Source organism: Strix uralensis, chromosome 2 (assembly GCF_047716275.1).
Source record: "Strix uralensis isolate ZFMK-TIS-50842 chromosome 2, bStrUra1, whole genome shotgun sequence".
NCBI classification, from domain to species: domain Eukaryota; kingdom Metazoa; phylum Chordata; class Aves; order Strigiformes; family Strigidae; genus Strix; species Strix uralensis.
The window spans coordinates 15,117,618-15,144,030 of NC_133973.1; the positions used below are offsets into that span (position 1 = coordinate 15,117,618).

Consider the following 26,413-nt stretch of genomic DNA (forward strand, 5'->3'; position numbering starts at 1 on the left):
GGGAGGAATTTTGAATGTAAGAACGCTGGAATGCAGCCTAAACTTTCTTAGGAGGAAGTCTGGGTTTATGCTGCTGATCCACGCTCATCCTTTCCCGACAGCTGTTGGAATTAACTCTGTGCGGAGAGTCGTGTCTGACCGAAACCTCTCCGCGCCTCAGCCTTCGCCGTGCTCGTTAAGCGAGCGCTGTTCGTTTTTTGAATTTCTTCTTCCAAGATCCATTTGTTAACTTGGTGGATATTAATAACCCTCGGGGGAAGGGGGTGGGGGGCGAGGAAAGCCTTTGCAGCCCGCTCCCAGGATGCTGGACGCGTTCCCTGTGCTGCTGCTGGCGGAGTTGGAGCCGGCGGGGAGGAACCGGCCGCAGCCCCGAAACCTGCGGCCGCTCCCCGCCGGCCCGGAGAGCGCGGCCGAGGGCTCCCGGGGCTCCCCCGGGGGGGCGCTCCCGCCCGTCCGAGCCCCACGGGAACGTTTCCTCCCGCCCTGCTTCGAGGTGGCCGGCGGCGAGGAACCAGCTCTCCTCTCGCCGCCTTCCCCGCTTGTCCCGGCCGCCGCTGCTGGGCTGACGTGGGGTTTTTTTTTTTTTGGGGGGGGGGGGGGCATCCTGCCGTGGCCGCAGGGCGGGGGGAGCCCGCCGAGGGGCGGGGAGCTGGAGGAACCGCCCGAAGCGGGGCTGGCGGGGAGAGGCCGGTCACCCGCCCCGTCCCGCCGGCGCTGAGCCCCCGCCCGCTCCCGGCTGTCCCCGCCGGCGCCTGCCCCGGCCCTTGCCCACCGGGGTCCCCGCGGTGCCGGGCTGATGCAGCGGTGGTCTTCGTGTGTGACGCCGGCAGGTGCTTATCGGAGCTGGTGACTAGAAGTACCAGAAGTTGTTAAAAGTTGGAGAATTGTCCCAGGAGGTCGCCGAGGACTGGTGAGTCCAGCGCAGGGATGCGGTCGGTGGCTCAGGAGACCTCTGAGGTGCGGTCTGGAAAGGTAGGGCACAGCGAAGGGTTTGCTCTTTACTTGCCCTAGGCTTACACGCGTGGTTTTGTTGTTTGGTTGGTTTGTTTGTTTGTTTTCTTTCCCTTCTTTATTTTCCCCCATAACACGCCAGCCCGGGCTTGTTATCTAAAGGGACTTTTTCCCACGACTGGTATAGCTGCACAACAGCCTGGTTCCTCATTGTGTGAGATCTTGTAGCTACTTTGGATGTGAGCAAACGGGTATTAAAGCAGTGAGATATAAGGCTGCTATCGAAAACTGTGTTTTCCTGTGTGGCACATCTTTCACTGGTTTATAAACACTTTTGTAACTCGAAATTTCTCTCTTTTGCTCAGCTGGCCCTTGATTTTTGCACGTTTTTAGAAAGAGTTTTCTGACTTTCTTAGATACTGCTCAAGTATCTGGCTACGCTGTTTTCTCTGGCAAATTCATTATTCATCAGGCCTGTTGCTGATGGATTCTTGTTTCCTGATTTTACACCTAAGAACTTGGTCAGCATTCACGCTTGGTAACTGTGGAGTTGTATCAGGAGTTGTTTTAGCACAGTGTGTTTAAAAGTTAAAGGCAGGCTACAGGCTGTGTGTGTATGCGTTGTGTGTACAAGTTTGCTGGGAATTTGTTTCTTAAATAGATTTTTTTTCTCTCTCTAATTCCTTTATTCATCAGCCCTTCTTTTTTTTTAAGCTGTATGATAACATAGAAAATGCTTTACAGTTGATTCTGTCTTCTATTTTTTTGCACGTTGTAAAAATCTTTAAAAAGTTGGGCTTTTTCATATTCTTGACAGAAGACACTCCCAAGACGCATCAGTTAGTTTTGCAGACATTGGAAAGAAAAAAAAAATTAGGTATAGGTGATGTGTGTTTCAGAGGTATTTTATGTGAAATAATGTTTCCACTTAAATATGACAGCAGCTTCAATTCCAGGCAGGTCTACATTTCAGTTGTGTTGTGGCAATATTAACTGACTGAGGGAACAGGAAGCAGGTCAAAAGCTGTTCACTATGGAAAGCAGCAACACACCCTTTCCCACCTTGGAAACATATTTGTACGTAGCAGATGCACTGTGCCCCAGAAGTTCTCCAATTCATGCACTGTGCCCCAGAAGTTCTCCCAACTCATGGGGAGTCCTGAAGTCCTCAGAGAAGTTCCTTTCAATTTATCCCTTGATCTCACAAGCTAACCCTACCTCTCTCCCAGTGCCGCAGCTTAAACCCAAACAACCAGTGCGTCACACTTCTGGTGGGTTAATGCCTTTCTAACTTCCAACAAGCACTTTTTTTCCACCTCGACCAGGCCACTTTCAGTGTTGGGTAATGAGAGTTGTCAAAACTCACCATCTGCTCCCAGAACTATGTTTTTCTCACATGACAAAGCTATCGTTAATGTTTGCACCCTGGAAACGTATCACTGGAAGATGTCACTGAGTTGCCCATCTCTCCTTATCTTTCTTCAGGTGACACAGATTTTCCCTTCCAAAATGACTTTCCGAGCTCTGTTTTTGTGTCTGGCTTGTGCTGGGCTTGGAAAAGCAAATGGTAAGTTGAATTTCCTGAAATCTGCCTGAAAATGGTTGGGGAACTGGTTTCTGATTCCTGAGGCTTCAACAGACAGGGTAAGAGGCAAAAATAGGTGAAATACAGATTGCTGGTGCCATTTGACATGTGTTAGATAGCTGAGGCATAGACATGGAGATGGCAGATGTGACACAAGACCTCCTAGAGCAGCTTTGGAGGTGGGAGGGACATGCAACATCCCATATCTACAATGACACTGGACAGAGTTGTTCACCTGAGTTCATAACTTCCTATAGTGGATCCTTCCCTCAGGAACAAATCTCTCTCTCTCTCTCTCTTTCCCTCCCTCTCAAATGCACTGCAAACTCTGAGCTCCATAGTCTAGAAACTCTCTTTAGCCCATTTTGCTGCTCAGTTCTCTGAGAATGGCTTGGTGTGCACTTCCCTTGTGCATTCAATCTTCTTCTAGCTTTTAGGAAACAAAAATTGAGTCTCTGCTGAGAATGGGAAGCCATGAGTTGATTTAGTAAAACTGAAGGGGGAAGTCTGCAGGGGTGAGTACGGAAATAGGATGTGTCTTTTTCTTTTAAACTTTTAAACAGTTTAGAAGAAAGCCAGAGCCTCAGCCAATGTAGATCAACGTAATTTCATTGATTTCTAGGAGGATGCAGGAGAAGGACTTTTTGGTGGGGGAAAGCTGTAGAAACAATATGCAATTGATGGAATTGTTGTCTGTGGGTAATCCAGGCCTTAGAATTAGCATTAGGCTTCTAAATCTGTGTGACAACTGCCCATTTCACTAACTGTTTCATGTCACTGCAGTGGTTCCACAGGCTGAACAGAGAAAAGCGAAAGCAGGAGACAACGTGACTCTCAGCTGTGCCCTGACAGAGCCCAAGGATGTTTTGCAAGTGACATGGCAAAAGGACTTTGACAAATCACAGAATAATATAGCTACGTACAGTACTGCAATGGGATTAAAGATTCATGAGCCCTATCAAGACCGAATGAGTGTCACAAGTCTGGCACTCAATGAGACAAGTATCACTTTTTGGGACACAAGAATGGATGATTCAGGGTGTTACACGTGTCTCTTCAATGTTTTCCCTTTGGGCTCCTTCTCAGGACGTACCTGCCTGAGTGTCCTTGGTAAGGTTCTCTGCAGGAATATGTCTCTAGTGGAAAAGGAGGTGTTTTCTCACCCACAACATTTCCTTGAGTGGACTCAGGAACTGCAGTGATAGGACCATCCCTTGGTGGAAGGTGGTGTGGGAACAGAGCGTTACTGCTGTGAGCGAGACTCTGGGGGGTCATATTCACGCCTGTTGTGGTGGCTTTGGCTCTGGGCTGTCCTTGTTTGTTATTCTGTGAGTAGCAGCTAAAAAGCAAGGAGTGGGATCTTTGTTTGCAAGCCCCTGAGCAGTCCCAGCTGGAACTTGGGCTAACCAATGTTGCCTGTTGCAGTTTCTTCTTGGTGCCAGGTACAACCCTAGTGCTGTGAGCTGCTGTGCTGAACCCTACCACTGATAGGGAATTAGCAGACAGGAGAGCAGCACGGACCAAGAAATGCTTTTACTTTAACAGATTATTTAAAAACCTGGGATTTCAGGTTGAGTGAAACTTTTGGGGCGTATAACTTCAGTATAAGGAAGGGAGTATTGAATCATGGGGGAGACCTGACCCAATAAACTCTTCGTGCATTCCCATGCCATGTGGCTCAGTGCAAATCCAGTAAGTTTGCTCCGACTGATAGCGGTTAAACTGCTACTATTGCTTATGATCAGGCGCTCATTGTGGTGATGGGTTGTCTCATTTGTGTGTTGGAAGGTCTCAATGCGTCTGTCCATTACGACACTTCCAAAGGTCATTTGATAGCTGTCTGTAATGCTGTTGGCCTCCCAGAGCCCACCATCACCTGGAACAATTTGTTCAATTCTACTCCTACACAGAAGACGGTCAGGCACACCAACGGGATGGTGTCCATCACCAGTAAACTGGAGATCTACAACACTCAGAGCATCGGTGAGCAGGACTTGACCTGCAGAGTAAGCAACATGAATGAAACAGTGGAATTGCCAGTGAAAATAATAGGAGGTAGGTGAACTATACAAGCTACTTGGTAGCATTCTCCTGGCCTCCGTGTTTTGCAACAGCATGTTTGGATAGGAATCTGCTGGGAAGAGGAGGGAGTGAAATATGTATGTGCCAAGCAAGAAGAAAGGAAATCCTATTTTACCTTCATTGCTGTCTTTGAAACGATAACATATTGGGGTCCTCTCCAGGAGGGAAAAAAGCCACGCTATTCAGCTAGGGAGCCATGGGTTTTAGAGGCACCATGCGTTCTGCAACCTATAGGTCTCCTTACCTTCACCTCTCCAATTCTCTCCCCCTGTGGCAGGGGAGGGTGAGCGAGTGGCTGCATGGTGTTTGGCAGCCAGACAGGCTTAAACCATGACAAAGTCTAACTTCAGTTTTCACACAGGCCTTCATAGTTTCTTTGATGGTCCAAAGATAGAGATAAATGTTTGTCAGCTGATCTCTACCTAGATGAAGTAAAAACTCTGTGGGTTACTTAATGAACACTTAAGTGGAAGTTTTGAAGTAATAACAAACTGTCTCTGAACAGCAATTAAGAAAATGTTTCTGTTAAACTTACTACATGTTTTGGCACAGTTAACCTGTGTATTATGTTTTAGTGTCACTGACATTTTTGCTAAGACACACGTGCATTGCAGTAATGGCCAGGGAGGAATAGTATTTTCAGGCAGACAGGAAGGTGATCAGTTGAAGATACTTGTATTGGTTTTATAGGGAAATCTTAAATACATCGGTGTAACATCTCCTTATTTTCTTCAAACATTCTGTTCTGCTCAAAAGACTTTCACCCCAGTTCTGTAGATGAGAAATAGTTAAAAGCTGAAGTACCATTCTCAGTTCACACAGGAACATTGACTCAGGTGATTTAAAATTCATGTGTCTCCAAATCTGGAGCCTTAAAAGGAAAACCGCTTGGGAATTAGGAAGACAAGAAAAGCAGCTTGGGATTGTGGGTTAATTCCCAAATTGCATACTCAAGTGATTGTTATAGGAATAGTAGTAAAGAGTAAGATCTGACTTTTAATATCTTCTCTCTAAAAGTTCAAAAGCAAGTTAGTTCTTAATTCAGAGTGACACTAATTGAAATAAATTTTTTTGTCCTGTCTCAAATACAATGTTCTTTTGGTTTGGCCTTTTAGTTTTGGCCTTTTAAAAAGGAAATGTGTATCTCAGAAAGCAGGAAGCTAAGACTACTGTTATTCCTTGCTAGAGTGAAAAATCAGGTAATAGCTTGTTGTTTTAACAATCTTATATTTTAGAGAAAGAGAAATTCAAATGAATAGTTCAACCTAGCTTTGTCAAAAAATCTGATAGTTTTGGCTTGATTCAAATAAATTTTAATTCAGAATGTTTTCCAGGTAATGTTAGTCAGCATTGAAATGAGCTTCATATTATCATTTTGATTAATGGCAGCCAAATTAAGTGGCTAATGTCTAATCAGGGAGGGACATTTATGCTCAGATGTTGGGTAAAGCTGCTTGCAGGCATCCAAATATAGCCTGTCATCTTTTCTGGAAGTTAGTTTAGCCTTTGTGACAGTGGTAAGTGGTTCAATCTCTCTTTTGTGCAATTGCTGCTTTCATGTAGATTAGCAATAACTTTCACAGTCTTGATGAGGAAACATTGTCATTAATCAGACGTTTTGCTTATTTTGGTCTTCTTCCTATATAAACTAACTTGGTTTGGTGTATTTTTTTTATTTTTCACAGAAGAGGGATCCTCGTTGCTTTGGCTGATGATTACTGTGGGGATTTTAATTGTCATCATAGTTCTGATTCTGATCGTGCTGTTCTGTGGGAAGAGGATATGCAGGAGGGGTTGAAGTGGTGAGTCACTGATGCATGGAAACCAACGGTTTTTGTAGAGCCTCTAATAAGGTCAGGTCATCTGCAGAGAAGAATGAGTCTTTGTTGAGACACTGTTAGGTATACTGTCATATTGGACTAGTAAATTTATAATAATGTGTTTACAGTTATTAGAGCTTGCCTCAGTTGCATGCAATTTTAAGAGCTGTTTTCTGAGTGCTACTGCTGAGGGATGGTACAAGACTACCAATAGTGAGGGGAAGATCCAAGCAGAGCAGGACATGCTGCTCATGCTTTGCTTTCAGGCAGAAGTCTCAGAGAAGTCATTCACTAGCCATTCGCATTTTCATGGAGGGCCACAAAAGTGTCAAGTGTAAGTATGCCCAGAGAATTTTTGCAGAAGAGGTATGTGGGAGAGAAACCCACTTGTGCAGAGTGACATGCCCTCAAGGGAAGGGCCTTCTTCTGGTCGCAGCACCCTTTTTGTATTTTTTAAGACGGTGTAATAGGATGGAGAAGTGCGCTCAAACTTGACATACGAGTCTGCTTCCTAACAATGAATGAAGGAGAAATTGCAGTAGGTGTCATGTCCTTGTATGTGTGATGACCTGATCATGGATCAACTCAGCTTTCTCGTCTTAATTAGTAACAACAGAATGAAAGCTAAAAAAATTAGAGGAGAGCTAAATTCTTTAAATTCTTTAAATGGCTTTAAATTCTACTAATATGTTTAGAAACACCAGCACACATTAACTCAGTTTCTGAATATTTAGATACTTGCTTTATAGTGATAATGTGCTATAAGGTAAAGTAGTGTTTCCAGGAGTATCAGACCTGTCTATTGTGAACTTAGACCTTGTCATCTACTGTTAAGAGGGGTTGAACGAGTAAATCTGCTACTGCCAGAGACACAAAAGTCTTCACTGAGAAGAAAGAGAAATGAACACTTCTTACATGCTGAACATAACTTCTTAATTGTAAAACATATGTGAGCTTTCCGTTGATCCTATAAACAATTCAGAAGAGAAAATTTCTGTTGAATTTTCAGACCAATCTGTAAGTTAAAGGGCAAGGAGTTGGTTGGTTGTTTTTTTTAAAGGATCAGAAGAAAAAGGTGAAATACTCAAAAGAAAGATGTATCTTTAGAACAACCATTCCAAACACAAAGGAGCTTGTACTAAGCAGACCTTGAAGGAGAGACCTTGAGGCAGAGGTGACCTGGCAGAGGTCTGGGATCACTGGCTAGAGTGGATCAGAGCAAAGGTGACCAGGCAAAGTGAGCGCTGAAAAGTGCAGGTGCTGCCTTGCAGAGTTTTGAAGCCCCTTTGTTGCATGCCAGGTGAGGAGAACCACGCTGGGATGCTGTGACTGCACTGGTGCCAGGAGCAGGAGCAGTCAGTGAAACATTGCTTGGCAAGACTAGGTTGTTCGTGTGTAGACTAGGCTGAGGCACACCTCCTGGCATGACTCTGGCCCTTGGATATTAGAGGTTCCCCAGGCAATAGCCACCTGTTCCAGCAACGGCTTATAACAGGACCATCCCCAGCAGGCACTATGGGTAGCTTCACAGCAGGAGTCCTATGCCCTATACCACCTGCTAGGTATTGGGCTTGGAAGCCTCAAGCCATTTCATGCATCCTTGTGCTATGTCATGGGCCATGCAAGATTTCTTGCTGTGGAGACACCGCTGTGATCACGACAAGAGTCTACACATTATTTTGGAAACTTTGAACGGAGCCCGTTCCCCCCATCTTGTGAGGAAAATGTAGGACACAGAAAACCATAATATGTTTAAACTGAAAGCACTGTGCCCCTTTTTCCTTAGCTAATGGCTCAGAGCTTGAAGCCCCCCTGTGTCAGCAAGAAGTGGGGTCTCACACCCTGCTGCCTGGGGAGGACGTCTGGATTCCTGGCTCCACGTGTGTGCTGGCACGTCACAGGGTGGAGACTCATGTATTTACCTGTTCACTGGGGCAGAGGGGCTAAATTAGACAAAGAGTGTTTAGCAGCGGTTGTAAATTTGTTGTATTAGAGTTTATCAACAAAAGCAGGATTTGAAGGACTTCATTTGTTTGTGTTCCTTCTCATTTATCATGGGTTTTGATTGACTGTGATGCCAGGATGTGACTTCTGTGGTGGGCTTGTAAGTTGTTCAGTCTCTGTTCTTTCAATGCAGTCTAGTTTTTATCAGTCTTAGCCTGTATCTTTTTCAGTTGCTTTTCAGTCTTGTGTTTTGAAAATGTACTGTGCTGACCTGGACCCTTTTTGCATAAAGGCAACATTACTTTATCCAGAGCAATTTTGATCAGCTGATCCTATTCCTTCATACAGTAACCAGCTTAGGGAAACGTGTAGTCAATCTTCCTAATGTACATCTGTTTCCCTGAAGGCCTCATTAATCAGTTTGTTACTGTCACATCCCGCTCAGATGAGGGAGGCAAGTGACTTAGATTTGTAAATCCCCAATGGAGTGGACAATGGTGAGACAAGTCTCGAAGTCCAGACATTTATTAACTTCCCACAAAGTACATGATAATTGGCTAAGTATATAATGAGTTGTGGCAAGCAATACAGTATGTCTTGTGTTACTTAATGGTAGTGAAGGAAAAGGGGAAAAAGGAAAGGAGGGAGATAGAGGGAATGGGGAAATACAGATCACTGGTCTGGGTTCCTGCATCGATCCCCCCAGCGAGGGTTCAAGAGGCATCCATCTTCTTCACTTCACTTTGCTCTCCAGGCCCAACTCCCCTTGCCCTCCCTCAATTTACACACACTTTCCTTGGGTCCGTCCCCTAGGTTGACCCACGTACCTATGTATCCCATGTATGGGGAGGGGTAAGGTGTTTCATGGGGTGATGTAATTAGCGTGATCTTGTTTAATCATCGTTAGCATATTCAGGGGTGTTAACTTTAATATGCATTTTGTGGATAATGAAGCAAAGGTCATTCACCGGACAGATGGCCCTTGAAATGTAACCAGGTGCCCCAGAGCAGAACCATCCTGTCTCCCCAGGGCTGCCCCCTCCAGCTGCATCTTGTGTTATTTGGGCAGCCTTACCAGCTTTGACCTCCACACCATCCGTCCCAGGACTACAGTTTCATTACTTGCAAGTGTTTGAGACATTCCGTAGCTTGGAGGGCCTCCACTCCCCCACTATCCTTTACCTCTTTCTCAGGCTGTTTTTCTCAGTCTTTGTTTCTCACAGGCCTGTTTCTTTCAGGACCTACTTTTACAAGTCGTCTCTCACAGTTATAAAGCTCCAGTACCGGTGCAGTTTGATCGCTCTGTCACCATCTGATTTTTTTTTTTTTCCTGGATGCTCTTTTCTGCCTGTTGATAAAAGTTACTGACAATTCATATTGTATATGACTCCACTGTCACTTTCCCAGTCAAATCCTTAGAATGCCAAGACTACCTGTGGAAATACAGTAATTTTTAACACTATGTTTAGAGTGCATCACTACTCCACCAATACCACGCTGTAATGAGGAAATCCCCTACACCACCTTAGTTTCTGTCTGAGCAGCGTACTGTGCACCTTAGTCTGGTTTTGTGGTGACTTGTTTTTTCCCTGCTCATCTGTGAAATCTGTTTATGTTCTTTAAAGCATTGGTTGCAGCTGATTCACCCAAAAGAGAATAACATCTTGCAGAAAGCTCTTTTCTGGTTTTATCATCTATTATCCTCAGATTGTGTTGGAACGAGGAGCAGCGCCTACGTACTTATTTCTGGATGTGCTTTTTTTAATGGCACAATAGAGTGTCATAGTGCTGGCTGGAGGATACCAATGTCCGTCTGAGGCCATTATCTGGGGCTTCAATACTTCTTTTCATTCTGCACTAGATAACAAGCAAAGCCTTTCCAGTCTTGTCAAGATGCCTGGTTTTTAAAGTAAAACAACAGCTTTTGATCTGGGTGGTGAGGGACACTTTTCCATCAAAGTTTCTTCTCTTCTTCTTCTGCTGTTGAGAGTATGGTTGCTCTTTGGTTTGCTTTTATGGTAGATGCTTGGGAATCAGATGAAGAGCTGGGGCTGAAAGCTGATGTCCCATCCCTCAGGCATTTGCCTCCTGTACCAGTTACAGGGCATACATACATTTTGGTTCTCCCTAAAAACATCCCAAGTGAAGCGTCTGCACCACATTTGGCTAAAAGTCACTGTCTGGAAACAAACTGAACAGCCTGTGTGGTGAGAGCTGATGCAAAATCTTTGGAAAACTCACATCTTCATCCTCTGCCAAGCAGAGAGGCAAACCTAGATGTGCCTATCACTCGATTTAAGTGTGATGAGCAGGCTGCAATGAATCACCAGACATGACTTCACCCATGCTAGAGGTTTCTCAGTGCCATTCTTCTGGTAAAAAGTTACACAGTTTCCTACCTGGCTCCACTAATAGAGCTTAACTGTAGACCACACCAATGTAAAGCAGTCTAGTTAACAAGCCAAGTGCCTGGATTGAAGCAAAACAAAAGCTATTAGTCTAAATAAATTCTGGTGACTTACCTATTGCATACATGTCTCAACCTGAATGCTTTCCACAGCATCAGTTGTTTATTTCAAGGCTTGCAGGATACTCATATTTCAGCCTCCCCAGTTAAAAAGCTTTATAGTCAGTTCTCAGGACCTAGTAGCAGTCTGCAGGGGGATAAAATTTCACGCAAACATTTTCCTGGAGGCCTGTGAGGAAGGGTTATTTCACAAATGGATATAAAGGCCAGCATGTTTTTTTGTTGGTTTCTTTTTTTTTAAGCATTGTTATGTTGATCTCTCTTGGGTAGCTTATGCATGTTTTGCCTGGAAAGCTTTAGAAATTAGTCTTTGTTTCAAGGTGCCAACTCGCTGCACTTCAGAGATGCTGAACCTCAGTGTACCTCCAATGTTACACAAGTGCAATAAAACAGATTGACAATACCTCTTTATTACCAGCTAGAGATAACTTAAGACCCTGAATAAGGATTTAAGATGCCCTGATTATTATTTTTTGAAGTTTGGAAGTTGTAACAGATAATATAGATTCAGGTCTCTTAAGCTGCAAGTAGCAACTTGGCTGATCAACTATAACACGTAGGTGTCAGAAACCTAAGTTTTGGTGGCCAAAGATGGCCTGAAGGGTTGGGAAATATCGCAGTCTTGTGCAGGACATTCCAGTTAATTGGGAAACTTTACAAGAACAAGTACTTGCACACATTTTCCATTGCTTTGTTTATAGTAGAGATAGGAATTATTTCTGGAACAGCTATTATAGCAGTATACCCTAGTGTTTATTCAGTTTGGAGAAGGCTGTGTTTCTAAGCTTTGGCTGAAAAATTATGGCAATTCTTATTTTATCTGTATGACTTGGCTTGTTTATTCAGTGGATTTGCTTTGACATAGAGCTGTTTTTCTTAATAGTGAAAGACTAGGTAGTTGAGAAAAATATAGTAGTAGCTCAGTTTTAGGAGACTTTTCAGAATCATTTTTTCTGAAGTGACAGCTAAATACCAGCCTTTCAGATGATAAACTCAGGACATAACTCCCTCTTTCATGAGGCAGATGGATATAACGCAGCCTGCTCACAGATGGACGGGTCTCTGCCATCGTGTCCCAGCTGGGGAGGCTCATTTTAGAATCGTCTTGGTTTTTTCTCAAGTGTGGCTTTATCGTGTGTAGGAGATTTTATTTGTCCTATTTTTAATTCCCCAAAATATCTAAAATATGCATGGTATAAGTGAAAGTTGTTTTGCTTACAACAGCCTTATTCCTTTACTCTCCTTAGCACTACACCAAAAAAAAACAGAAAACCAAAAAAACACAGCGTAAAAACATTGTAGCCAAACAGACCTAATTCTGCAATTCTGTGGTTAGGCTGCCCATCAGGTTCCCTGCAGACATAAATATTTCTCAACCCAAGTGAAGATGTTTTCTGGGTTTAATCACACCTCCAGACAACTCCAGTTCCCTAGTAAGACACTTAATTTTCTGTTCACAGAAACGTGCCTGGCAGTACCCTCCAGTCTGTGTCATATATGTATAGAAAACATGGATGCTCTTTCCAGCTTTCCACGATTTAGTGCTACGTGTTTTCACTGTGAAGGACAGGAACGGCTGGTGCTTTGTTCATTTTTGCATTATGTTTTCTCCCAGCATACTTTGCTGAGGAGAGCATGCTTCTCGTCCTGCTTTCCATTTTAGAGAAGAGCTGGGAAAAGGAGTGGCAGAAGAGGAAGGAGGGGAAGGCGCCGGGGTGAATTCAGGTCTCCGGGGGCATGGTTAGGGTTTTTGTCTGAAGGATGAAACAAATCCTGTTTGATACCACCAGGATGAAGGTACCAATGTAGGAAACATCTCAGAATTTGGCCTGTCCACCTAAAGGAGAAGTGCCGAAGTATAAGCCCCTTAAAAAAATGAAGCCCCTTCTTTGCAAAGAGGGAGGTCTTTACTATGTGTGATTAACACAGTTTCTAACCTCTGCATCATATCTGTGCTGGTATTTAATTATGAAGTAATTTTCCAGTCTTTCATTCTCCTTTTCATTCCAACAATAGGGCTTTGTATATAACCAGAAAAGAAAATGGCTGGCAGCTGAAAGGGAGAAAAAAACAGCATTCCTGTGATATATGAATAGTTGCCTCACTGTTTCAATTTCTTGTTTGCTTCCTTGGTAAGAGTTATTTATGTGCTCAATTCTGAAATATTTTTCCCTTGCAAAATACTTCGGCTGCATGCAGGGCTATTAGATAAGGAGATGGAAACCTTTTTCTTACTCTTCTACACAAAAAGTAAAGATGCCATATATATTATTTTTTTCAAAGCCACATAAAGATAGTGTCATAAATTGGGTCTCAAATATCAGAATGATATTCTGAAATATCAAACTATTTATATATTCAATAAATGATGTTATTTGTGTATTACCAATCAGGAAAGTTGGTTTGCTTTTCACAGTTTATAAATCCATTTATGGTTTTGTATATTCCTCACTTGTGTATCTCTGCCATATTCTGGATTCTGCAGTACGTGTGGTTTCCAGAATTAAAAAAAATGTTTGGTTTAGTAGTAGGTACATAGTAAGTTTTTTTTTTTAAAAAAAAATTATATAATCTTGTCTTCAGATCAATTTTTTTAAAAATCTGAAATATTGTTTGAACAGGTGTTGATGGTCTTAGTTTAATGAAAACAAAGAACAGTGTAATAACTTTCCTGATTCATTGGGTATTGTATTAGCAGGAAATGGAAAATGCCTTTTTTTTCCTCTTTTTTTAGTAAATCATTCTTATTATATGCAAATAGATTAAGATTAATTCTGAAAATTTGTCATGCCATATTCTGTGTGTGTTGTTTGGAAATGCTGTCTTATTTTCTTCTACTATTTAAATATGCAGTAAGGCTCTGCACTCAGCTGCCAATTTCTATATTCAAAAAGGGACAATTGTGCAGTTACTTTCAAGGTACCTTATTAAATTTTCGGGAGATGTAAGCAAGTGAATCCCAAGCCATGCTTATGTCAAGGCAGAGGGTGAGGTTCTGGGGAGCACAGTGTAGCAGAAGTTCAGGTGGCCGCGGTGAGCTTGAGGGCTGGCTGGCTGTGCTGTGCAGTGCCGTGACGTGCTTGCTGCTCCAGCCTTTACCTGAAGGCAGGAATGGCTGTTCAGCCCATCTTTCCAAATTTTAACCATACGTGCTATGGTAGGATGTGCAAATTTCATCCTGATGTGTGCGTAGATCTCCTCCAGGTTTTTGAGGGGGGCTGGCTGCTGTTTAAAGCGATAGGAAAGGGAAGGACAGGATAACCAGTGAGCTGGCTGGAGACTTGCCACCGTGTGTCCCCAGGGAGTGCTCCAAAAGCCAGCAGGACAAAGGCTAGGTGGCTTTTTTTAATCATGTCTCTTCAGCTCTTGTCTCTAGGCACTGTAATCATACCTGTAGAGTGATTTAGAATAATTTTACAATGGGAAGACAACCTTTGGAGAGGGGAAGACAAAAAAAATCTAGTAGTTGCCTTTTATAGAGTACTATAAGGTGGACTGATTTTTAAATCTTGGTGATTGAAATCATCGGGCAGGAAGCTTTGATTTAAATCTTCCAATGTAATTATTTTTTCTCCTTCTCTGTTTTCATTAGTTTACTTAAAATAAACACTTGTTTTTGTGGTTGTACTCTAATAACTTCAGGTTTTCCTTCAGTGATCATAAACCCAAATTCACATGTAAATTTGTATCTTGTGTGATATAAGCTACCTGGGTTTTAAAACACCTTTTTCAATAGTGTACTTCCCTCTGCACTGGTCATGTCTTTTGGTAGCTACTGCCGAGCAGGATCACTTGGCTTCCTCCCCAGGTTCAATGGTTTGTAAGCCAGCTCCTGCCCTTCTGCTGGTAGTAAATGGCTTTGAATGGGGTGTTGAATAACTGGGTGGTTTATCCCCACCCAAGGAGAAAACGTAGTTGCATAGTGCATAGCATGACGTTTTCATAACTGTTGTTTTCAGGCTTTCTCATAAATATGCTCCCAGAAGGAATTTCTGTTGCTTAAAGAGAGTTTTAAGACTATTCCTCCTTGGAGCATAACAAAATATTGAGGGGGCTGAACATCCCTCAGAGTATCCCCTGTGAGGAGTCTGGTGGGGGGTGTTGTCAGTGTGGGGCAAACTGGATGGAGTGAGCGCTGGCACTGGGAGCGGTGCTGCCTCGGGCATCTCCTGCGGTCCTCAGGGCAAACGGTGCTGGGCGCAGGTTTTCTGTGTTCAGGCACAGATCCTTCTATGTAATGACACTTGTGTGGCTGGTGTGTGTCTGTGCTGTTAAAGATAAGGTAGCTTCTTAAATTTAAGGTAAGGGATCATTTGTAGTGAAGCAAGGAAGCACGGGGAACACAGGCTGAAGCCTGTTTCGCTGTGTTTTAGGAAGATGTGCTACTCGTTGTACAGCAGGGAAGGTCCTATGGTTGCTCACCAAAGGACAGTTTTGTGACTGTTCCTCTCCACTTTCCCCACTGTGCGTTTCACCCACACTCACCACAGCAACCACACCGCTCAGCAACACAATGGCCATGATTCACTTTTTCCTGTTTTTGCTTTATTTTCTAGGATCCTAGAGGATTTCCATTCACCTACCAGATCGTTACAGCCCAGCAGCCTGAAGTCCACGTTACAAGCAGTGACTTGACTGGCTGGAAAGAAACAACCATAGACTAGAACATACACTACCCTATCTAGACGCTGACTCAATCCTGAAAAGACTCGCACAATGTTTATCCGGTCTAGACTCTTAATCATAAAAAGTAGGACCAGAGGGACCACTTAGTCCACTCCTCTGCTGCCAGGCAAAATCTACTTTACTCGTGCCACCTATTGGTATGGAAATTTTCTACTCTGCTCATTCTAAACTTGTAAACAGAACAATGACAGCGTAAGTCACTAATTTAAAAGTGTTGTGATCTAAAGAAGGAACCTGGAGATAAGGGAGTGAGTTACTCCAACTTTGTATAAACAACGCATGTCTGGTTAACATTAAAAAGACTGATAGGAGGGGATCATCCTGCCCCAGGATGATAATCCCCACAAGGTGGATGATTGTCTGAGAAGAAAATCAGCAGTAACTGGGGAAAAGATAAAGGCACTAAGCAGGCGGGAGGAGACTGCAACCACCAACTCAATTTAAGATCAAGAAGAGATGCCCCCCACCTTTGAGTTTGCACAGAAGAATTAAAAGACACTAACTTCAAATCGAGACAAGGCATGTTGTTAACCAATGAGGGACAAAGTGATAAGAAACTAACCAGTGGTCATTACAGTAAACATGTATTCATGTGATCTGAAGTTTATAAACACATTGAAGTTCTTCTGTGCAGTGTGTTAGTTTGGAATTACCACCTAGCTCCCCACTCTGTGCAGGCACGGAATAAATAAATACCTCTGCTCTGTGTGTGTATTGGTGTATTGCACACCGGGTAGACGACCCCACTTGAGGGACAACAGTACTGCTAGTGTGCAAAATGTATTTGCCTTCTTCCAGTTGGGTTTTGAAAACATCCGCGGATGGAGGCTCTGTAAGCTGTCTGGGGATCCTCTTCCAGTGCCTAACTGATCTTGCAATAAAGAGGGATTTAAAGTTTACCAACATCGTCTGCAATTTTATTGGCAGCAACTCTGCGTTCATTGCCCTCTTCCTGTCATCTGGTTTTCCTTCTCTTATCCAGATGATACAACTCTTTTTCCTCAGTGAATGTGCCAATAACCGCATTGCTTAACTCTCTCTGGAGAGACCTGCTGGACTCAAAACTACAGGACTCAAACCGCACCAAATCTGCCAAAATTACCAGCCAAAGGCTCCAAGCAGGCAACAGATTAGAGGCAGTAGCAGCCACAGTTGGGAAATAACAGAAGCAATTTATTTTATTTGGCTTTTCTTTCTAATCCTGGGGGGGTTTGTTTTTTAATATGTAAGTGAGAAGATGGAAGCAAAGCCCAGTAGTGGAAGTATTGGCATCCTCTCCCTCTCCCTCTCCCTCTCCCTCTCCCTCTCCCTCTCCCTCTCCCTCTCCCTCTCCCTCTCCCTCTCCCTCTCCCTCTCCCTCTCCCTCTCCCTCTCCCTCTCCCTCTCCCTCTCCCTCTCCTCTCGCTGTCATGTTCTTTCTGTTTCTTTTCTGAAACAGCTCTGTTCATACCCCAGTCTATTCCTTGCTTAGCTGTCAAAATGCGTGGACTAGGTTTGTCAGTAGTTCTCACGGTCTTATGCACTGTGCAGAATAGTCTCCCATGTCTTCATCCTTCTTTGTTGTGTCTTTTTAAACAGGGACAAAGTGTCTGTTGCTGGCCAAAAGCCATTATTCCATACTTGGACCTTGTTGTGTGGGATGTTACACTCTGAGCTAACTATCATGTGTCACTACTGTGAATGCAATGGTACCCGTGGGGAGTCTTACAGAGGTTGAATTTACTGCTTTGCCATGGTTTTGGTAGCAGATAAAGACATTGCGTTACTCTTAGGAGCTGGGACCTCACTCTGCTCCTGCCCCAGGTACAATTGGAGCTCGACTCCCCACCACCACCCCCCGTTGCTCCTTGCTGCCTGCCCAAGCCTGCTGATCGGGCCATTTCCAGGCTTCATGCTCCAGTTGCCTGTCCCCTCTACTTGCTGTGCGGCAGCCGGGCTTGCCTTCCAGCTCATCGTATTTGTGAGGGGTGGGAGCCTCGGCATGCCCTCTGCCTCCTGGAGCCCCGACAGGCCCTGTGCCCACTTCACGGGGTGCAGGTCGCTAAAAACAAGAGTACCTCTGGGCATACTGACTTCATGGCCCATTTTACAGACAAAACAGACAGACAGGAGGACTGCAAGGGGGTCCTCTGCTGATTTTTGTTCTGCTGACGAGTGCTAATGCTTAAGGTGTTTCTCAGTCTTCTTTCTGTCTGAATACTTGTCATCACATTGGGATCACTACCAGTACCCTCTGATCTTTTGGGTTCAATTAACATTTGTGCATCCGAAGTATTCCATCTTATGAAGCGCATAGCATTTTGGATTGTGCTTTTTATGTCATATGTTTGCCAAGAGTGCAAACTTCAATCTAAAAAGTCAACAGAGAAGATATAACAGATGCAAGACTAATGACTAAGTGTTCAGAATCAGTACTTTGAGTGGCAGCCTCTCTAGAGTTTGGCAAAAAGTTGTATGTGCATATATGTCTGCATATATTACTGAGGATGTGAGGGGGGATGTTTGCTGTTATTATTGTAGGTGCAATATGAATTATTTATTTATATATTTCACTTTTTCTGATTAAAAAACCCAAACTGATCCAACCAAAGCACCAACTGGTCCTTTTTTTTTTTTTTTTTTTCTCCTGCTTGTTTGGGATACCAGAAACGCTTCATTGCAAGTTAGGCTTTTTTGTAGTTTTGATTTACGCTTTGCTTCCTTTCTGTTCAAAAAGTGGGACTTCAGGGGGTTTTTCAGGTGTTTTAGTTTTGGGGTGTTGGGTTTTTTTGTTTTTTTTTTAAAATTGGAGCAAAAGAACCTTTGAGATAAATTTACAGAAGCATTTTTGACTACAGCAGCTGCAGTTTACTTCAGATTATTTTAAAATAATCTCAGTTGATAAAGAAATTTTATTTTAAATTTTTAGAGGTATTATGTGTGTGATGCTTGTTGCTTAATTATTCATTATCTGAAGTTCATGCTTTACTGATGTATTGACTCTCCTGTTTCCTGTATTTACCTTAGCTGAAAAAAAAGCTAAATAAAACAGCTTTAAACATAAGGCCGCATGATTCCTTTCATTTGTAGCACACTGCTTGTGAGCTTTTATAAATTGATGAGAGAAGCATCACACATGAGCTCTAAGTGCATGAATAATTCCTTTGGGAAAGGCAGTAGTGACCTGGTGTATTTTTTAAGACCTATGACCTTTTGAGATGAATTGTGAAACCGCAATAATTTTTCTTTGTCATAGCATCAGTTTGCACTTTTCTTCTTAAAAGATGTGATAGTGAGAATTATATCTAGTTAAAAGGACATAGCAACACTGCCATCTCCTTAAAGGAGCTGAGTGTTGTGGGATTATGTCCTTGCAATACCAGTGAAAAGCAGCAGTTTGTTGCTTGTCTGAGCTCTACCAGTGAATGGAATGGAATGGAATGGAATAGAATAGAATGGAATAGGCAGTGATTTCCAGAGGTTTTGAAATTGCAACATAAACTCCCAATCTTTATTTTTCAGGGAAACAAATGGTTGCTGCTGATGGTTCTGAAGAATTTCTAACAAGATGCTGGCCAGAAGTGCAAGTCTCTTACATCTCTCCCTGAGTGATGGGAGTTAGCAGTTTCTTCTCCTGGGAATTTGGTGCTCTGAGATCAGCCAGGTCACCTCTCCATGCACAAACAGAAGGTAGCAAGCCAACAGCACTACGGCCCTGAGGATGGTGAGGGGCAAGCTGTGGTTTTCCCAGGCAGAAGAGCAGAAAGGCTGCTCGCCATGGCCCAGGAGCTACTGGCAGAGCTGGGTCAAGTGTTGCTTGGCCCACCAGTTGCGAGGTGAGTTGTGCTTGGCAGAGCAGGGCAGGAACCAAACAATGAGGGCTGGTGTGGTTCAGGCTGGGGCTGAGGTACGATAGCAGGGTTGATGACCTTAGAGAAAGTAGATGGGCCACCCATAACTTCAGAAAAAGTAAACAATTACTGAATAGCAGGTTTCCTCAGGGAAACCTCAAGGTTGCTGTAAAACCTGTAAAAGTTTGTTTTTTTGGTTGCTCCTCAGAAACCTGTCAAGATGTTTGCTTTTATTTTCAAGTCACAATGAATTGTTTAGTTCCTACAGCCGTGTCCTTCCTTTGTGTGATTTTGTCCCTGGCATGCTGAAGGATAACATTATTCTTAGTCTTGAATTGTGCTGACATACGGGGCAGGAAGGTGAAGTGTGTGCTGGAGATAACAACTTCCATGTGTGGCCATGGTGATGGAAAGAGAGGGTTTTCAGAACCCCAGCAGTCAGGGCTGAGTTTCTAGGAAAGAGGGAGTTTGCAGAAAAAAACATCACTTCTGATGGCAGTATGAGGATGACTTTTTGGTTTTGCTTCAGGTGTTTTCTCATTGCTTTGCTACACTGACCACCCAGCCTGAGGCTGGGGCAGCTGCTCCAGCTGCCTCTGAAAAAGTGACAAATGCACGTTTGGATTTTTTCCTGCATTCTTTCCTCATCCTTCACTGATCCATGAATTTTGCCTCTGCACAATGTATTTCCCGTTTCTGTCTGGATGACTCTTTCCCTGTCTGCTTTACTCCTGTGTTGCCCAGCTGCTGCCTTGCTAACTAAAATGCTGTTCACTTTAAAAGCATGGTGGCAGCTGTCCTCAAAGTCTGCTGCATAAAAAGACGTCAAGGAAGGAAGTGCAGGATAATTTTAGAAGCTAACAGTGGGGTGAGTTTGTCTGGATTTTTTTTTTTCCTTATGATGAGCTGAAGTTAGGGGCAGAATCAGCACTGGACAAGAATTTGCATGTTAATGACCTGTATTTATCACCTGGAAAGGCTTAAAGAGCTTTCAACATTAAGTTGACACTTAAATGTGTTTTTCTGAGACCATGTGCAGTCAGCATTTGTTTTCTGTGTATAGGTATCACCTGCTTCCTCCTGTCTGGGACCTCATGTCATTTTTCATTCTGAGTAAGGTGTTTCTACTTCTGTGGCCATAATCTCATGATGTCCAGCTGGAAATCTCCACAGGCTTCTGCAGGTCTGTTTCTGTACAGTCAGCTGCCTAATGGTGGCTGATCATTTTGTGTGCCAGAAGAAACTCACTTCAGTGTGTTTTCAGCGCATCCAAAACCCCATCAGCACTAGTGCTGGGGTGGTAAACATGTCTTCTGACATTCAGCAGCTTTCATGTGTTGTCTTCAAAAAATCTGCCCGGACAGAGTCTGAAGGAGGCTGCCTGCCCTGCCTTAGTAGGAAATTGTGTGGGTAGTGAGTGTCTTAGCCCCCCAACTGCTGAAGACCTCATGCTGAAGCAAGAGAAGCAATCTGCAGCTTCCACATGCCAAAGGATGGGTATCTCCCCTGGGGACTAAGGGTCCTTCTGCCACGGGATCTGTAGGGATGGCTTGAAGGAGGCAGGAACGACAAGACCCAGTGCTTTGCGTCACTCTGCTTGCGAGAAGGAAGTCTGGCCACCTGAACGGACAGAACTGAACAGTAAAGAATAGGATTGCAGCCCTGGCCTTGCTAATCTGGGTTTCCTTAAGGAAATGGAGGAGATAGATTTCCTTACTAATTGCAGCCTAGCAAATCACTTCTGGAAAATGTAGCTGAGTGTAGTAGGCTGACAAAAGGAAGTGGGTTGTTCCCAATGCTTACTTGAAACAAGATTCAAGCAGGTCACTCCTTGGCAGACAAAGCATGTATCAGACAGATTGCCTGTTCTGGCAATGGTTAGCATACTACTAATTAATGTATTTTGGTAAGGAAACATACTGTAAGAGAATGACTTATTTATATTTTATTTCACCCACTCTTAAAGTGTTTCAGATTTCAACTTCTTTCTTTCTGATTATGTCCTTCCCTGTTCAGGCTTCCCTGACTTGTTGTTCCTCAGTCCTGGACAAATCCCTTCCTGGTTGCTCTTTTGTTCTTTGCAAAAGATTTTGCCCGAGAGCACTATTTTCTTGCTTATCTGGACACACTCTCCATCTGACTGCTCCCTTCCCCTCTCTGATACCAGAGAGTTCACAGAGGTCTCTCCATCATGTGAAGGTGTTATCATCTCTTGGGGTCACAGTAACCATGCAGTAGCTCTGTTGAAAGCCTATCCTTGTTTCCAAACCAGAAGGCAGCCCCTCTAGGGAAGATAAATAACCTGGAGACCAGTAGACAGACCTGGGAAAAATGGACATGACTGTCCATCTGCATGAGCTTCACAGAGCCCAGATCCTGGGCATGCACTGCCTGGAGCTCATGTGGAGCCCACAGACATGTCTTCTCCGCCCTTGCTGGGCTGCATGATTGTCCCATCAGGATGCATGGAAAAAGAGAATGTGCAACTGTGGGCCTGACAGAGTAATGTGGTTGGTGTTTTACCCTGGAGAAAAAGGGAAGTGTGCTCTCACCACTGTTGCGCTAGTGTTAAGTTTGATTTATATTGAGCGGTTGGGGATTTCAGTTAACTGATCTTTACATAGGGGTGATAAATATTGGCATTTTTCTACAGATATGGAGATGTGAGAAGAGAGGTATGAATCATTTTCCAGACTATATGGAAGAACCGGAGTGGAATTCAGAGTTAAATGAAGGTAAAATCATCCTGCTTGATCTGGAGTGATGGTAGAATCTCAGACAAACTATTGGGGAATATTTTTGCACTGAGCTGTGTAATGTTTACTGGGATCTGAGATCGATATTTTAATTTTAGGATTTTTAGGGAGTTTGTGGCAGTGTTATTGTTGATAGGGTAGGAGTGCTGTTGACCAGGGTTCTGTAGTGAGCAGCTCCTCTCTCCCCCTGCCCTCGTCGCTCCCACCTCAGTGAAGCCCTTCCTAATTTGCAGCTGAGAATTCTACCTTCTAAACTGATTTGGGCACTGGAGGGGCTAAATCTTATTGCAACTTGCATTAGTAACCATGAAACGAGATCCTTTTCTCATCTGCTTGACTAGAAACTGTTACTCTGTCCAAGCTGACCAGCCACATCTTGGTTTGGCTGCCTGGCAGAAATGCAACATTTGAGAATGGGCAGATTGGCCACTTGAGAAACTGGGAAATTGGAACTGGAGAAATTGGGATTCTTGAGCAGGCTGGCTGCCTACTAAGCAAAAGTTGTGTTTTCATTGGAAGAGCAGAAATCCCAGTGTCAGGGAGGAATAACAACACAAGTTCATGGGGTGCATGTAAGAGGTGGTTGATGATCTACCAAGAGTGAGAAATGCTGAGGGGGATCCCCTCTGGTCTGGTTTGGTTCCCTCCAAATTGTTAAGGGAGCAGAGGCGGTGTGAAGCCCTATGACTAACCTATGGTATCAGACTGCAGGAATTACTCAACATGGTCTTGTTTAACAAGTGAGGTTGAGGTTTCTGCCACTATCTCCCAGTTGTGTTTCCTATGAAGTGCTTTTTGGGACTGTGAAGAGTTTATTCTTTGAGTGTTCCACTGGATTTAACTGTTCAGGTTCACATGAGATCTGGACTCTGTGTCTTCAGACACGTTTCTGTTAGTGTTGCGCGGGCCAGATTTGGGTGAGAAACTTTAGTGTGATGTTGGATTTGGGAAAGAAAAAACTCTCTCCTATGGGATAAACATGGTGCCAAACAGTCAAAATAAAGATCTCATTATGCCTTTTTATGGCATGTAAGCAGCACTCCCATCTATGGAAAAATCTCTCCATTCCCACAGGGGTAGGAAATGTGTCTCTGCTAGCCAACCCAGATATTTTCCCTCTCCCTTCTGACACAGCTTTGCATGTTAATCTAGACAGTGTAAAGAACCTAGGGGTAAAATTATCTCTAGAAAGCGGTATGGGCACCCCGGCATCTAGAACAATCGTTATCCTAAAAGCAGGGAAGACTGAGCCATTGCAAAAGATTGGACGTGGAAACCTCAAATGGTGTAAGCAGCTAACTGGACCAATTAGAATAAATTTCTGGTTTCCTGGAAACACTCCTCAGGACATTTTCCCCTATGTTTGAAGTGTGATTTCTGCTGTGAGGTCTTTCTTCCTCAAGCTTTTCTATATTAGCTGAAAGGTCAGTATTTTAATATGAGGGGAGATATTCACAGAAACTGCACTATTTCTTCCGATCTTTATGACCTTTTTATAAGTCCGAAAATTTGAGGGTTTAAGTGGTAAACAATAGGCATAAACTCATTTGCTATCAGCCTAATCTATATTGTGTGGATAATATGTCAAATTATTCAACACAAGCTGTAAATCCTCTGCTCGGTGGTTTTACACCACTCTTGGGATAGCACAAGCAGACTTAATTTAATATCCTTGCTTTGTTTGCTTGCCCTGTGTACAGAAAGGCTGTTTTGATGCTGTGTGTATTATCCATTCCATTACAGAGTGGGTTTGGGCAGGTACAGCTTTCATATAGTTACGTGCTTCATATGTGTAACTGATTGTATCAGTAGGCATTTGCTAACCTTTCCTGCTGAAATATTTGGGAGAGAGTTTTGAGCTATGTTTAGAATTTACAGGCACTTATATACTTTTGAGAAAATAATTCACTTGGGACTGTTTCTCAAAGAGGAAATGCCCCTGAATGGGCATTTAGGAGAAGTGAGGCTGTTGATACAGCCCTGTTTCAGTTCAGATATTGTATGATTTAGATGTTTACAAATCATTAATCTCTGCTGGCATACACATATATGGTGAATTCTATTTTAAAAATAAAGAGTTTTTATTCATCTTGTCACAGTGTAAATAATGTTAAGTCAAAAAAAGAAACATTACTTTAACATTTTTACTGCCAGAAGTTTTGCTTCCAAAAATAGGGTAAATATAAACAATTGGGTTTTTTGCCTTTCCCACTAAGATGGCACAGACTGAGACTTTACTTTTTTTTTTTTTTTTTAACAAATCTCCTTTCTCAGTGGCATTTTCAAACGAGTAACTATTTGGAAATGGAGTTGCCTCAGTTTCTCTTACGTTGTGTGAAGAGGAATTGTCCTAAAGGGAGAGCTGAGAACAACCTCGACACTACTCTGCGTCCTTGTCTTCAGAGCACTGAGAGACAGATAATGGTGGACCCAATCCCCCTGGGCAGAGGAGAGATCTGGAACCTGCCTTGTATGACGTGGGGTGCCATCAACACTGGGTTATAGAGCAGAAGAGGAACTTTGGCAAGTAGCAGACACAATTACAGAGGATTACAGAGAAGAGTTTAACTTTGTGAAGAGGAACCTAAGGAAACCACTTCTTTGTATGATGGAGAGGGTTTTGAGAGGAGTGCAAGTCAGAAGCCAGCTGCACTTCGACGTGCACTGGGAGAACCCCTCTCTCTGGAGAGCCTATGCTTGCAGAAACCTGATGCGGGGCTTCTTCAGAATTTTGCTGCCTGTATGAACTCGCCTGTTTCTGGGAGAACTGCTAATACCTAATGCTTGGTTGTTTTGCTGATTGGCTTCTGTGCTAAAAAAATCCAAAACAGACCTATGCAAATTCTCCCTTTTACAAGATGATCTCTGTTGACATGCCTTTAGTTCTAGATCTCTCTTTAGTTCTAGATAATAGGGTCAAATAGAAATATGTGGAAATACAGTTGTTAGTTTTTATTCTTGCAAAAAACCTTAAAGAGTACTCCAGGTCCTTTCTTGGGGCACATATAGTCATATTTTATCCTCTGTTTTAAGATGAGCATACATATGTACATAGAACTAGTACTTACTTTCTGTGTGACTTACTGAATTCTGTGACACGATCCTGAGATAACTCCAGCTTTGAGGTTACTCTGAGTAGCCTTTTTCCCTAGGCAAGATCTTCCACTGAAAAACAGAATTACTTTTAAATTCAAAAAGGTAAGTTTTGGTTAATAGCTAAACAAGGAGTCTTCACCTCCTAGAAAGAGAAAACCGAGGTGACAGACATAAATAAAGGGCCTGTGTATACCTTGTGGTGTCTCTGTAGGCAGGTCCTTCCTTCCAGGTTTGATTTTAGACAACTCCATGTTTTTCTACCCAACATCAGAATTTGCACAGCACCTTCTAGCAGCTCCTTGTCTGCTTTCAGCTCCTCGTGGTGCTTTCTTCAGGGGATGTGGGTCCTGGGGTCTTCGCTGGGACTTTTCTTCTACATAATAACTTCCAGGCTGGAGCTTTCTTTTCTAGAACAGATGTAGTTACTTCCAAGAAAAAGAGAACTCTCCTCCTTCCCAAGTGTTTTCTTGAACCAATCACTGCCTTTCTAAAGGCATGCACTGCCCAAATTGAAAAAAAAAAAAAAATGAAGGCCCAAACCCCCAAAAGGCACATCAGGAACTTCATTTCTCTAAGAAGCCAAGCATTTAGACCCAGCGGAATACATATCTGCATGGCCTGGAAGCATCTTAAAGGACCCCCAATAAGCAGCTACTGGAGTACAACTATCCCTGTGCTGCACAGCAGCTTTCTGTGTGTGCAGTGAGTCCACGTTGCCCAGGATATCTTGTCTTCCAGGGTGAAAATGTCTGATTTTGCTACATATCAGAGATTTTATTCTTTCCTCACAGGCAGTAGGGAAATCCTCAGTCCACTGATTCTTCTGGGAGGAGAGATTTGAATGTAGAAGATGCAATACCAAAAGTACTGTCAGTCTCCCTGTAAGAGAGGGACATGTGACATAAGCCAGGTGTGTAAACCCAGTGGGTTTAGACTGGAAAAAATCTTTGGGTATTAATGTGGAGATCTGGCTCTTCTTTCTCATCTTATTTGTACTATATATGATTGAAGCAGTGTAGTGCAGAAAAGAGAAAGTACTAAGAATGATGCTTCTCTGCCCTAAATTGGAAGAAAAATTATTTTGTCCCATGGGAGTAGTTATTAAAATTCCTCACGGAATTCTAATTTTGAGTGTG

At 43.2% G+C, this 26,413-nt stretch overlaps 1 protein-coding gene and 1 long non-coding RNA gene across 4 annotated transcripts; one reads left to right on the forward strand and one right to left on the reverse strand.

The window, feature by feature from the left end:
- The first annotated feature begins 687 nt into the window (after positions 1 to 687).
- Positions 688 to 16,494, forward strand: LOC141938163 (OX-2 membrane glycoprotein-like). 3 transcript variants are annotated; one of them, XM_074856754.1, is made up of 7 exons: positions 688 to 972; positions 1,368 to 1,472; positions 2,437 to 2,518; positions 3,320 to 3,646; positions 4,325 to 4,591; positions 6,304 to 6,420; positions 15,466 to 16,494. In XM_074856754.1, the coding sequence occupies exons 1-6, from the start codon at positions 928 to 930 to the stop codon at positions 6,414 to 6,416; spliced, it is 939 nt and encodes a 312-aa protein (XP_074712855.1). In that variant the 5' UTR covers positions 688 to 927; the 3' UTR covers positions 6,417 to 6,420; positions 15,466 to 16,494. The 3 variants fall into 3 exon arrangements, with proteins under 3 accessions (XP_074712855.1, XP_074712862.1, XP_074712873.1); XM_074856761.1 differs by lacking the exon at positions 1,368 to 1,472 and having other exon boundaries at positions 690 to 972; XM_074856772.1 differs by lacking the exon at positions 1,368 to 1,472 and having other exon boundaries at positions 691 to 910.
- LOC141938171 (uncharacterized) lies at positions 6,348 to 26,077 on the reverse strand. Its single transcript, XR_012627188.1, has 3 exons — positions 25,471 to 26,077; positions 25,266 to 25,346; positions 6,348 to 6,481 (listed from the first exon to the last, which is right to left on the reverse strand). It is a non-coding gene; the product is annotated as an uncharacterized LOC141938171 (long non-coding RNA).
- Positions 26,078 to 26,413: the final 336 nt, after the last annotated feature.